The sequence below is a fragment of the Pungitius pungitius genome, chromosome 3 (assembly GCF_949316345.1).
Source record: "Pungitius pungitius chromosome 3, fPunPun2.1, whole genome shotgun sequence".
Taxonomy (NCBI): Eukaryota; Metazoa; Chordata; class Actinopteri; order Perciformes; family Gasterosteidae; genus Pungitius; species Pungitius pungitius.
In genome coordinates, this window is record NC_084902.1 from 22,007,088 (window position 1) to 22,021,129 (window position 14,042).

Here is a 14,042-nt window from a genome sequence, read left to right on the forward strand (position 1 = left end):
CTCCCCACGCGCCCCGCATGCAAAGCATGTACGACGGCTTCGTTCTACACATTAGTACTGGTTACCACTATCTCCATGAGTAACTGCTATAGGCTGCATTCAATACTCCCCAGTGGGATGAAAAGATGAAAAATCACATAACACCTGCTGCTTTAGCCTTTTGTGGCGACAGAATTTGAATGAATGGGAGGATTAAGTGCACTCGACTTTTGCATTTAGTGAAAATATTAGCAGACACTGGCAATCATGCAAAGAGCAAATAATGAAGCAGTAGTCGAGAGCCAAGCGGGAGAGGGGGGGAGGGGGGGGGGCTGTGCTTTGAAAGGGCAAGCACATGTTCAAGCTAAAACAAAGACTAAATGCAGACCTTTACTGAGCCATGAAGTTAATACTTCCTCAAAGAGTTTTCTCTTATTAAGGATTCATTTTATGAGGATATCAACACTGAGAGGGGCGTAAGGGGCTCAAGGGATACTCTTTTTCATGTTAGTAAAAATGAACAGTCGTGGAAGAGGTATTCATATAATTTACTGTAATTGAGAGAAAAAAGTAGTAAAGAAAAAAGCTGTAAACATCTTTTAGTAGTAAAAGTCCTGCATTGAAAATGTTATTTCAGTAAAAATATGTCAAGTAAGTAAAGTACTTGCAGAGAAGTGTCCCATGTGACATGATATGATCGAATGTTAGATGAGATTATTATTACTCATGAAGAGAGGGATATTACTGCTGTAGTTGCTTAATCTAGAGCTCAGAGGGAACTTCCATTAAATAATGGTTATCGTTTTGTTATAGATTTATCTTCTGATTTTCTTCAGATTTATTATTAGTATTATTTATTTATTATTTCTATTAAAACATTTAAATAGTGGCAATGAATTGTCTGTCAACTTGACTTATTTATCAATTGTTTCAGCTTCTACTTTTTCACATTCTTAAATTGATATTTAATATTTGAGTGTTGAGTTTTATATATTTACATATAATTGTTTAGAAATATGAAATATGAAACAAGTTGCTTTTACAGATGAGGACTGACTGCTCGGTTTGACAAATACGTACATCATTGTTTAAGGATCAACTTCTCAGGATCACATTTTTTTCTGATCAGTAAGTGGTGATAATATAACAGGTATAGATGCCTCAAAGAAGAACTAATGTATACACTGTGAAAACTAAACATTTTGGAGGGTAGTAATTATTACCCATGCAAATTGTTAAAATTTTACTGGAAGTGTATTAGTCAGCAAACAAATGTATAATTATGGGTAACTTACACTTACACTAATTTTTCAACAGTAACAGCCTAATCAAATATTTTTTTAAGTAAAGCTTACCTTCCCTGATTGAGTAATGGTTATTAACTTCTATTGTCCAATTTTTAATTGTAGGTATTATTATAAGGTATTAAATTATTAGGTATTAAATGCTTACAATCTAGAGTTAATATTACCTATTTGTTTTAAGTCATCAGTTGTATGAGTTAGGAAGACTTCACCTCATTTCTGACAGGTGGTGAAATCTACCCAAACAAACCGAGTGCAAATTGTAACTTCACATTTATTGAGTAGATTCTATGACTGTTTCTTAACATGATATCCAATGTACATGTGTGGTAATAATTAGAGAGTACAGTAGTCTGAAACTGTTTAATAAATACCACTCCTGATGATAAAACATCATCCTAGATGACCCTGAACTGCGTGGTGTCTAGTCCATTCATCCTTCCACCCATCCATCCATTCACCCACCATCCAATTTCCTCCTCTTATCCGGGGTCAGGTTCCGATGGCAGCAGGCCCAGCAGGTTGACCCAGACTTCTCTGCAACGTTTTCCAGCTGATTCTGAATCCCGAGGCGTTCCCACGCCACCGAGGAGATATAATCCCTCTAGCATACCCTGGGTCTCCCCCGGGGTCTCCCACCAGTTGAACCTCCACTGGGAGGCGTCCAGGAAGCATCCTATTTAAATGCCCGAACCACCTCAGCACACATACCTCTTCCTTGTGAAGGGTTAGCGGCTCAACTCTAAGATCCCTCCTGATGTCCGAGCTCCTTACCCTATCTCTATGGATGAACCCGGCCACCGTACAAAGAAAACTCATTTTGGCCGCTTGTCTCTGACCTCCTTCATTCATTCACGACCCAGAGTCACTGACCAGGGTCGGAACGTAGGCCGCCCAATAAATTGAGATCTTTGGGGCGATCCACCAGTTTCCAGGTCGATGGCTCACATTTCACATGTCCACCCCGCGTGTCCTGCTCAGAATCCCTCCTCTGGTTTGATCTCTTTACCTGGGTGGTCAGCTGCTGCTCTGTGGTCGTGTCGGACTAGTTGTGATGTCTGAGTTGAGCCGTGAAATGTGTATCAAACTGAGTGGACGTCACGGAGGGTTCTCATGCTGGTAGAGTGTGTCTTTGAGTTGAAAGTAACATCATCACTGATACACACATATACACAATATTCCTCAGATAGTGTTCAGCAGGATGTTAAATCATGGAGGTTTTCACGTCTTTTTGTGCATAGAGCAATGCTACATGAAGTGAGCCACGTTCTGTATTTTAACACTTTGTGTGAAATAGTCTCACAAAAAAAGTATGTGGATATCCACATATTTTTACTTTGGGTATAACGATGATGTGCTGTCAAAGAAAGGTTTTACATGAAGTTCTATTTATGAGACATTTTGAACTCCCCTCACTAAGCCTTCTCTGGCCCCTGGTTAAAGTTTCCAGGGTGCACCACAGTTTCCAGCACTAGACCTTTTAAGGTACCTTCATTCCAGGAGTTTCGGAGCAGCAATATAACTCTTATGATGTGTCTTGTTTGTGTTGACGTTTTCATAACTAATCATCTTTAGTTTAGTCTCAGAAGAGAATAATGTAAACATTGAGCTCAGACATGCTTTCCTTTAACGGTGAACGTTGTAGAGCTGACTATTCGTCACTGAATGTTACTGTGACAAGTACTCCAACACCCATCTGCAATGATCGGTATCTGTTTATTATCAACAATAATATATGATGGATTAAATATTGAAATTATTGATCAAGTTTTCCACATTGCTCTGGACCTTTAAAAGACATGTTATTTCATTTCAAAGATAATTTCAAAGAAAGCGTGCAAAGAAACTTTGGTTGTTTTCTGAGGGAGGTCCGTATTCAGAATGTTGATCTGATCAATGTTCTGGTCAATGTTATCTTAATTTTAACAAAAAAATATTGATATTGTCTAAAAAATCTTGTATCTGTCTAGGTTTAAAATAAACAGATTGAATCTCTTCATGATCTATTTGTGTCTCAATAGGTTTTTTTATATAACAAGTCAGATGAATAAATAATTGTTATTTTTTAATATTTTACACACTTTGTTCAGACCTCCAGGACATTAAGTTCTTATTTCAAAACGTTAGTCACTGCTATTTCCAAATTTCCATAGAGCAAAAAAAAAATAGAAATAATCCGTAAGCGATGACATTCCACCGTGACGCCCAAACACCATGAACACCAGCAAAACTAACACAAAGCCCCCAAACATCAGCGCTGCTCCAGACTCACTACCCCCCCCCCTCTCTCTCTCACACACACACACACACAAACACACACACACGCACACAGCAGTACGCAGGAGTACCTCTGCGTTCGGAGCGTTTCTTCCTCCTCCTTTTGCCCCTGCGGCGGATTAGGCAGCACAGAGAGCTGTCCAGCATCAGAGCCATGGTACGGGTCCTCACGGTGAGCTCCTCTCTCTCAGCCTAACGCTGAGGCCAGACACCGAGTGTGCCTGGATAACTTTGGACCAAGGAGGGGAGGCGGGGGGTGGGGGGGGGAGGAGGAGGAGGGGCAGCCAGTCTACTGCGAGGAGCGCGGAGAGCTGCTGTGGTGAATGGCTGTCGGATAAATGGGCGGGAATGTCTCCTCCTCTCCCCCTACAATCCATACACCGAGTTGTGATGACCCACTCCCCAAAAAATACTCCAAAAGTGCCTTTTGAATATACATCGGACACTACATACGACAAGTGATCAGAGTGGCTGCTAAGGTTCAACACACTAGAGGCAAAAGGCAAATCCATTACAGGAGATACTGGAGGATCAAAAAGTTATACAATGTGGCGTCTAACAGCAACGAAAAAGTACATACACCCTTACGGGCTTTACGATCACATGACGTAGCGTGCAGAGACAGAAGGACGAGGCTAAAAGACAAGGCTAAAAAGTGGGAAGTCATGGTAACATATCACACAGAATATGGATCTACGACTCAAAGCACCAACACAACCCCTCATCATGTAGAATATTCTGATCAAAGGACTACCGAAGATAAACCGACCATTATAACGTCTAGACAGGCCGAATTGCATCCATCCCAAAATTAAACAAACCTTGATTAGGTTTAGGAAAATATCTCGGTTTACGTTGAAAATAATATGTTTGTATCCTTACTTATGTATCTGGTGTTTGTTAAGAAATATGTGACAAAAGTAAAAAAGTAAAATAAGAATGCCGTGGACACACTCACAGGCCCAAAGGCAGATTGCATCACATTTTATTCACAATTAACCATACATACCGGTTAATCCAAATTAAAATAGATAGAACAGATATGGATAAAAAATAAGGAGTCCATTTGTGGATTTTTACATTCAGGGCATGCGGCTCAGCCTGCAGCAAGAGAGGGAGAGGGAGGGAGAGTGAGAAATGCGAGTATTCTTTTTCACATGTTCACCCACGACCACATTGTTTGCCTCAAAGGACGCGTGAAGCGTAGGGAAACACAGGACCGTATTCCCACTCACACAACTTGTCCAGAACCATAGCTTCTTGATCAAAGCTTATATCTTAACGTGTGTGTTCAACAAAGTAACACAGACCCTCTGCGAGGGCCTCCCCCTGAACACTGCAATGTTACCAGAGAAGCCCTATGTGCTTCCCCGTCAGTGCAGATTCTAACACAGCGTGTCTAGTCAATCCTATATGTCCTCGTAAAGACATAAATGAAATTAAAGATTTCTTGTCCTGTTGTTCGGGTAGCAAGGGGCCGACCGAACAAAAAGTCTTCCTGCACTGCGCCTTTGAAAAGACAACAGACGTACACCAGAAGACTGGCCAGATGTCCACATCTGTAGACTTGTCTGCTTGCATAAAGAAACACTCACTCTTTTTTCGCGATCGATGTCTTTGGACAAAGCATCAACGCGGTGTTGTTTGAAACCGGTATCATGTCTTCAAACAGCTAATAGCCAGAACCTCACTACACACCATGCAGTGTAGTTTGGGGCAATCTGCATTGCCAATCTAAGTGAAGCCTCCTCCTTCTCGGACTCCCACTTGATTTCTCTTTCCGGTCTCTCCCCAACATACCTCTCCGTTTCCATGACCTCCGATTTCTCACTCTCTCTCTGTCCCTCTCCTTTTTTTATGACTAGTAGCTTCAGATGTCCCACCTGACAGTTTCCCAGATTTTAGCCTGTTCAGCATATTCATATGAATGTGGTAAATGAGTAAATGAAGTTAGCGGTTAGCGGATGTTAGCTGCACAAATTAACGTTAGCTAGTGCGCAAGAAAGTCTTGTGGCAGGAGCTGATGTGCATTTATTTATTAAATTGCAAGTTCTAATTTTAAATCTTACAAAGGGAATTTTTATAATGCATGTTTTTCTTTTATACAAAATCCTACTTATTTTAAAAAAAAATATATTTAATCAAAATTATGTAGGCCTCTTAACATAAACGCATTAATCTATGCGATTAATGTGGTCAAGATTAATGCAAAAAAATATTTTAAAATAGTTAAAGTACCTTTCTTTACTTCTGGAAGTAAACCAAAAGTTGACCGCGGAAACAAAACGGCTGCAAGATGCAGTCAGTTACATCGAAAACAGAAAGAAGGTAGAGGATGGAGCTTTTGCATTAGAAGTAAAACTAACAGGTACGACACGAGGAATTCCTCCACCTGTCAAACAGAAGGGACGTGAGTGGCAAACAGACCACTTAAAGCACTGCTATGCAAATTTAGCTGCTAGGCTAAGCTAGCTGGAAGAGTTGGTAGTTAAACATTTTCAACCTGGTGGAATTCTGCCTCCAAGATGATCAAATGCAGGGCTGGACTGGGACAAAAAAAGGGCCCTGGCATTTTTGCTCAGACCGGCCCACCACAATCGGTCGGACACAACCACCAAACAGTACACTATCCTTGCGGTCCCTGTAGATAAGCATATCTACTGTTCCGTTCCCAAAAACCTATACAAAGCTGAGAACTACTCTAAGTGCCATGGACCAGTTTACAATTGCAAGTATAGGTTACATGTATGATTTTTTTTATTCTGCTAAGAACAAAGAAAGATATTTAAAGAATGTCGATAATCAGACAGTTGATTGACCCCATTGACTTCCATAGTAGGAAAAAAAAATACTATGGAAGTCAATGGGGTCCATCAACTGTCTGATTATGACACCAAACAACATTTACCTCTAATTGTTGAGATACTTCCCATAAAAAAAAAAAACTATACAAACAAATTACAGAGTTGGCAACCCTATGTTTCTGCAACATGTCGTCAGGTACTGTAGTAGTTTTGGAAACTGAAGCTACAGCACTAAACATGTCGGTTATTTTTTAACATGTTGAGGCATCAACCTCTAGATTTTTTTTTTGGGCCTGCAATTTCTCCACACCCCCCTTGCTCTTACGTTTTTGTTTCTCCATCCTAATCCACACATTTCTTTCTGGCTCTGAGCCACTGAATGCGTCTAACTGACACACGGAGAGGGAGGGGTGGAGCCTGCTAAGAGACGATTGGGCCAGCCCAGTGTCAGTATGGAAAATTAACCAATGGCCCGCGTCCCTGCTTTATGGGCCGGTCGAAAGCACAAAAAAAAAATCGACCGGCCCCCAAGTGCGTCGGCCCACCGGGCATTTGCCCGGTATGCCCGGTTACCAGTCCAGCCCTGATCAAATGTGTGTAGTTTTGTGTTTAAAATAATATTAACAATTAAAGAATAGTGTCTCAAATACACATTTTCTAAAGTGATTACTCATTACTTGTAAGATTTAGTCTTTAGAAGAAAGAAATTCTCTAAAAAACATTGTAACGACAATATGTCAAACTAGTGAGGCTAAGAGTGTCCTCGAGTCGATCCCTTTAGCATTGACTTGGTGACCTCTAGTGGTAGTAGTTATGGAGACAGTGGAAATCCGTTTGATGTGAGGAATAACATAATCATATGTTAGACCATATAGTACAGTCCCAGCTGTGGTTCACATGGCCACATAACCTCATATAAAATATGAGGATATTGTATCACAACGTGTTTGTCTGCACAGAGTTTAGGAGACAACAATACCAGGTTGGGTTTAGGGAATCTGGTTGTTTGGGTTCAGATGAGAACAAGTGGAGTTACATGAGCACAGAAGTTATATCCCCCGGGACATGAACAGTCTACCGACTGTGTTGACCTTTATGTGTCTCATGATTTTATCAGAACTGACATAAGAAGTTGTATGTTGTGCCTCCTCTCCTTTCCAGTGCCGACCTGTATTTTCTCTCCTTTTGTTTCCAACATCACATCAGCCACTGGTGATGTGAAACCACTACTCCTGGCCCAGTCTGTGTTATGCTCCAACATGTTAGATGACAGATGTCATAATAATTCATAAGTCATCATAATCACATCGGTCTCCTCAGCTTGGACTCAGTGGTACATCTATAAAGGAAAACCCATAAACCTGGTGACATGAAGTTTGAAAGAAGTGGACATGTAAAAGGTAGAGGATGCGAGCATAAGATGCATCATGGGAGATGTAGGATCCTGTGGTTCTGGAGTTAGACTAAAAGTCTCTTCTGCTGCCATCTTCATCTCTACCATAAACAATGAAAGAGAAGTATTCCTGCCGAGTCTACCCACCTGGTGGATGTCTTCTTCTGGGAATGTCTTCGGCAAGATGGTGCTCTGAAATACAGAAAAGGTGCTGTTATTGTGATGAATACAGTCAGAAGGTTACACAGAGCGGCCTGCAGGTGGAGCCGCTGTCCTGTACGTCCTCCTCTCCTCTTTTCTCGGCCGCCTCAGATGAACGCGCTCGCTATTCGCGAGAAGCAGATTCTGCCAAGTTGACATGTAGAGGAGACGAGGCTGTCACGTGATCCGAAAGTGGGGCTCCAGATTAAAATAAGATAACAATCAAAGGAGCCGCACAGTGACCCAGTCCGGCTTCCTTTCATTGAATTAAGACAGTGGAAATGAGACGAGGACGTTCCTGGAGGACCCATCGTGGTTCCGCTGTTTGCTCTCTGTGAGGAGAACGTAAGCGCTCAGGTGGGAACCAGGTGTACAAAAGTACTGGGAAGCGCTCCAACTGGCTGGGGTTCTAACATACACTGAGCCGAGTGGGGGGACAGAGAGGAGCAGTGTGTCTCTGTTCCAACAAAAAGAACCAAGAGGGAACACTGTAAGCACGCAGACAATCGGTTTATAGAAGGGGTAGGCCCTCATTAATATCTATCAGGCTTTGTTACAATAGTCAGAGCAAATATTAAAGTATGACATGAAGGCAAACAGTGAGCACTTATAGTGACTAATAACCAACTTGTAATGAATCATATCTGTTAGCACCCACTGACCCTAATAATCACATTCAAACAGTGATTATAATGCACTATGAGTTGATTATATTATAATACTGTTAACTGTGTTAGATATACTACAATCAAATAATAATTTGTTAAGAAGTATGAGAATTTAACTTATATATCATTATGAAAAACAATTCATCGTGCTGTGATTATTATGCTTAGACATTACAATGGTGTCATACGATGTCATATTTCAACAAATGAAACATAAGTGAGTTAAATATACAATAGGTCATAAAACATGTTTTTGTGTAATGGATAAAGAAGAGTTTGAGTTATGAGTTAATGGTGCTTTCATAAGGTGACATAATGTCATCATTAGCATCAGAAGAGAGATTAGTCCAGGTGAAAGCAAAGCACGACCTTTTTATTTGGAAAAAACTAACTAGTAACTAAGCAGTAACTTAATGCCATCTTCAAGTTACTGCTGCACTGTAAAAAAAGATCCTATTTTTACAGAAAATAACTTTACATTTTTACCGTAATGTTTCTGTTTTTTTTATCAGGTCAGTTGGTTCTGAGGACTGCATATCTGAATAGGAACCTGCAGTTAGAAAATACTCAGCTTTCCAGATGCCATGGCAGCAGACATGCTTTGACATCTGACCACTGCTGGTTTTTGAGTTGCATTATGGGTAGTTGTTGGAATGAAAAATACCCTGTGTGTCTGAAGGCGTGACAGGAGTGCATATTACTTATTTTTTTAGTTTTGATAAGTTTTTTTTGTAATGTACAAATAACAATGAAATGGAAATGATATATTGTTCGTCATGCATTCTTACTGGAAATGAAGCGATCTTACCTTCTGCCCCACCCCCCTCCCCCCTTAATTCAGGAATCCCCCTAAAAGGCATCCATCCCATTAGATTTTAATATTTCTTATGTGTCAGTAAAACTGTGGTTGGGTCACCGATTGATGTGTAGTGTTGAAGGTCACAGGAATGCAACCCTGCTAGTCCACAGCGTCCCCTGCCTCCCCCCATTTTCCCTTTTATTTTTATCCCAATATCAATAAAGCATAGGAGTGAGAGTGGGAGAGTAAATGGCATCCAGTTAATGTGTTACCATGTGTGTGTGTGTGTGTGTGTGTGTGTCCGTCCGTCCGTACAGGGTTAGGGGTTAGTGGTGATATCACTTTATTGAAGGTCGTAATAATACAGAGAAAATCTATAAAATAACAGTTTTTTGCTGCGGAATAGGGTTATTAATATCCCTTTATTAAAAGGGTTTCATCGAAATTTTACATGAAAAATCTATAAAAGAATTGTGTTTTTCTGCAAAATTGATATGGAAAATTCCTTCAAATTTATGGTTTTTCGCACTTCATTTTACCTTTTTATGTTTTTGTTTTTTTTGTCAGTTATTGATTAACAGATTTCAACAATGTTCTAAAATGTAGAAGTTATTCAAGATCTGCTGGATTGAATCACCACAGATTGTTAATAGTATTATTTCATTCCAAATGTTTTCCGGACGTTATGATTTAACTTTCGTTTTTGGTTTATATATTATTATTATGATATTATGGAGTTTAATTACTTTGTATTATAATACTACTTATAATTGCATTCAATTTGATTTTACATTTTCAGGTGTATGTTTAATTGTTTAATTAAAACTTCTGGAGTGGTTGGTGTTATTGAGGTCATGATTAATATGGTATTTATATTGTTTTCAATTCGCCCCATTAATGGGATCCAATACACTGCTTGCTCTGTTTTTATCAATTTAATAAACTGTAGTCAGTGCTTCAGTTTTTTTTTCTATTTTCCTTCAAAATTGTATTTATGATTAATATCCCTCGAAAAATCCATTTGAAAGGATTTCATAGGTTTCCTTTGTTTCTGTTGATATTTTTTTACCCCAACCCGACACACTGGATCATGAATCAAATTCATTTTCAATATGTCTTCTACATTGATGTGAAAACATGGATTCATTCAAGTATACTGGGAATAATTGTTCATGCAAGTCTTAGCCTTATGTTATGTTAGAATATTCAATATTTAGTGTCTCGTTCTGATGTCTTCATAACCTTTTCTTCTTGAACCTTTTTTTTAGACCTCCCTTTACTCCCCTGACTCTAATACAAAAATACGTATCACAGAAGTATGGCTACATTAAAAAAACACAATGCTTTGGACACACTGGAATGTTCTGTGTGTGTTCTATATTTTGCATTTTGATTACATCACAGCAGAAATACAGACATTTACAGTAATTTAAAACATTTTCAAAGGGCTACATCAGCATGTATCAACTTGCATATGTCTGCTCCTTACATTCATTTGCTCTCTATGACAATAATCAGGTTATTACTCACGCTACTAAACTACTCTCTGACGCTGAGTGACCACGTTGTGGTTTGGTTTCCAATAACAGCGTTTGTGACCAGAAAGTAAAGTAGTGGTAACAAAAGGTCAAGTAGGTCAGCGTGGACTTTTGGCTTGACTAGCGGACATGACCGATGTGATGCTTAATTGAGCTAACAACTTGAGAGGTCTGACCCCAACTGCCCGTTCCAGCCCCACTCCAATACACGGCCATGGTCAGTGAGGAAGTGTTTCTGTGTGTGCAGAATGAGAGAAGCAACACACCCTTCTTTTCCTTCATCCACAAATCCCACCACGGAGACGGATGAGAAGCAAACACAAGAGGATGTCTGTAACCTACTTTCAAGCATTTGCATATTATTCAGAGAGGGAGGAGGCCGTTTTAGAGAGTGCGGGGTTGATGCGATGGGGGGGGGGGTAGCCTGACAAGGACAAGACAGGTCGGCTAGAAAAAGCCCAGCGTCAGCATTTGAAACCCCTCGAGGTCGCTATGTTCATGAATCAATTTGGAACCAGGTCCAAATGCACTCACAGCAGTAACACATCGTCTGCAACCTCTTCAGATCAGACATCTGTCTTTTTCATTCTGTTCACTTCTATATCAATGTAGTCTCTGCAATGGCCCATAAGCATTTTCCTACCGTGGTAAATATTTGATCCCAGATCAGCACGAGAAGAGGAAAACGCGCTCCCGTCATTTAGGCACTATGGGGGAGGGGCCTGCAGAGATCTCCGGGACTCCCTTCATCGCATCGCTTTTTCTCAAATCCCTCTTGTGGGGTCAAAGCAGGAGTGTATCTGTAGAGAGGGACTGTAGCTGTGGGACGGAATAATGGGACTCCAATATGCAAAGGTTTGGGAGTGTACACACACACACACACACACAGACCACGCTCATGGTCTCAAAAGTGTAAATCAGATCTCATGTTTATTTAAACCATGGTCTGTTTCAGTGTGTTGACGTCATCTTTCTAACTTCTTACCCTCTCCTTGAGCACACTGAGTCTCACGTCTTAAAGGGGCACGTCAGACACATCAAGGTCAATTTACCGAGCATGCATGTCATCCACACAGACCATGTTTAATATTAACAAATGGGCTGTATCTCATGTGTTTTTAATGAAGGTCCGTATCAGGTCAGCGTATCCAAACATACCAGTTTGTTGTATTTGGTGCATTGACACTTTTGCATTACAGTGCTCTGCTGTTGCATAAACTGCTCCTCATAGCCCCCTGAGTAAAACACACTTGTTTTTTATTATTAGTTTTAACTGTCTGTTGGGTTCATGGCCGCGACTAACAACATGCAAATAATTACTCAGCTGTTAAACATCGTAAAATATGTCATTAATAAAAAGTGGCCATCATAATTTCGCAAAGAGGGTTTCATACCGAGGTAATGAGTCTAATGTTGTCTCTAAAGAACTTCCCCTGAGCATTGACACAGACTCACAGTTTAGTTAGTTTTTTCCAAATAAAAAGGTCGTGCTTTGCTTTCACCTGGACTAATCTCTCTCCTGATGCTGCCTCGGTTTCCCTTCTTCCCCCCTGACATAAAGCTGTTGATGCCGTGCTATTTTTACACCAGGTTGAGCTCATTTGATCTCATCCCAGCACTCATGTTGACACCTCTGAGGGTTTTCAAGTGCTCCAAAGGTTGAATTATACATTATTGAAAATTCTTTTTCAGGCTTGCAAAGTGCCTGTGGATTCCTAAAACAAAAGACTCTGAGCCAAAATCACTGCTAGCGGTCTGCTAGCCGGCGGCGTTCATTAGCATAGCAAAGAGGTGACGATGAGGAGGATGATGATGATGATGATTTCACTATTCTTGTAACCTTTCCAACAGTTAGTCCTTGAGCAGAGAGCAGTGTTGCATTCACTTTCTTATTCTTTTTTAAACTACAAACGCCGCTCATTATGAAAGGGTTGGTGCAAATGTTCAGTGAACTCTTAAAGATAATAAATCTTTATTACAGTGATATCACTGTATGAGCTATACTGGACACAGTATTCTACTATAAAACACGATGCAGGTGTTGGTATTTTCATTTGATTAATTCATTATTTTGTCTGACGATTAAACCATATAAATAAAGAATAAGGTAAGCTATAATATAGGCAGCAGATGTGTGAACAGGACCACGTCTACTGAGGTCATGTCCCTGGGTTTTATTAGGAGGTAGCTTGGCCCTCATTTTAGAAGACATTTTACGGGCTGATTCCAATACATTTGAGCCATAACTTCAGTTAATGAATGAGAGGTTGAATAAGCCTGTTATTAATCCTGTATTTTGCCTCCATATTGTTATTCTGCCAGTGCGAGGGCTTCGATGAAGAAGTGAGGCCTGCATTTTAGGAATCAAATGTTTGGAAGTAGTTTTAAGTAGTATTAGGAGTTAGCAGCCAGTGTTTATTCAAAATCTAGTGCACACTTAAAGAGAAACTAACTGTCATAGGTGTCTGTGATATGTCCTCAGCATGTCATTGCTCTGTCTCTCGCTCTCCTCTGGGTGAATCAGCAATTATGCAGAAGATGGATCACAGCCCTGCCTTCAACGAGGCTGGGACCTTTCATCCTGTGTGTGGGCTCCCCTTCAGAATAAAGGTATCATCATCTCTGTGTGGCTCTTCCCTTCGTGTCGGAGGCTTTTATCTCTGCATCCACTCTGCTCAATGAGTCCCCGGAGCACTGTTGAGTTACGCCAGCACACGGGCCGCTCGATTGGCTGTCTCTTACTGTATCGGAAAATGTCTGTCTTGATGGAAGGCCAGGGTACGCTGTACTGACACACACACAGACACACACGCACACACACACACACGTGGTAACACATTAACTGGATGCCATTCACTCTCCCACTCTCACTCCCATGCTTTATTGATATTGCGATGAAAATAAAAGAGAAAATGAGGGCCGGGGGGGCAGGGGACGCTGTGGACTAGCAGGGTTGCATTCCCGTGACCTTCAACATTACAATCGGAGACCCAGCCACAGTTTTATTGATACATAAGAAATATTAAAATCTAATGGGATGGATGCCTTTTAGGGGGATTCCTAAATTAAGGGGGAGGGC

General features: G+C 40.6%; 1 protein-coding gene across 3 annotated transcripts in view; it reads right to left on the minus strand.

The window, feature by feature from the left end:
• The window catches only part of LOC119211479 (double-stranded RNA-specific editase 1), a 55,828-nt gene that overhangs the window by 25,713 nt on the left and 16,073 nt on the right, over nt 1–14,042 (minus strand). For 2 of the 3 annotated variants that reach the window (XM_062561325.1, XM_037462446.2), the window contains exon 2: nt 7,905–7,949. Coding sequence is in view for 1 of the 3 variants with exons in the window: in XM_037462429.2 (XP_037318326.1) it covers nt 3,632–3,716 (85 nt within the window). In the remaining 2 variants the exon portion in view is untranslated. Of the gene's footprint in view, nt 1–3,631; nt 3,755–7,904; nt 7,950–14,042 lie in introns of those variants that run through there. The other variant, XM_037462429.2, reaches the window with a different exon arrangement.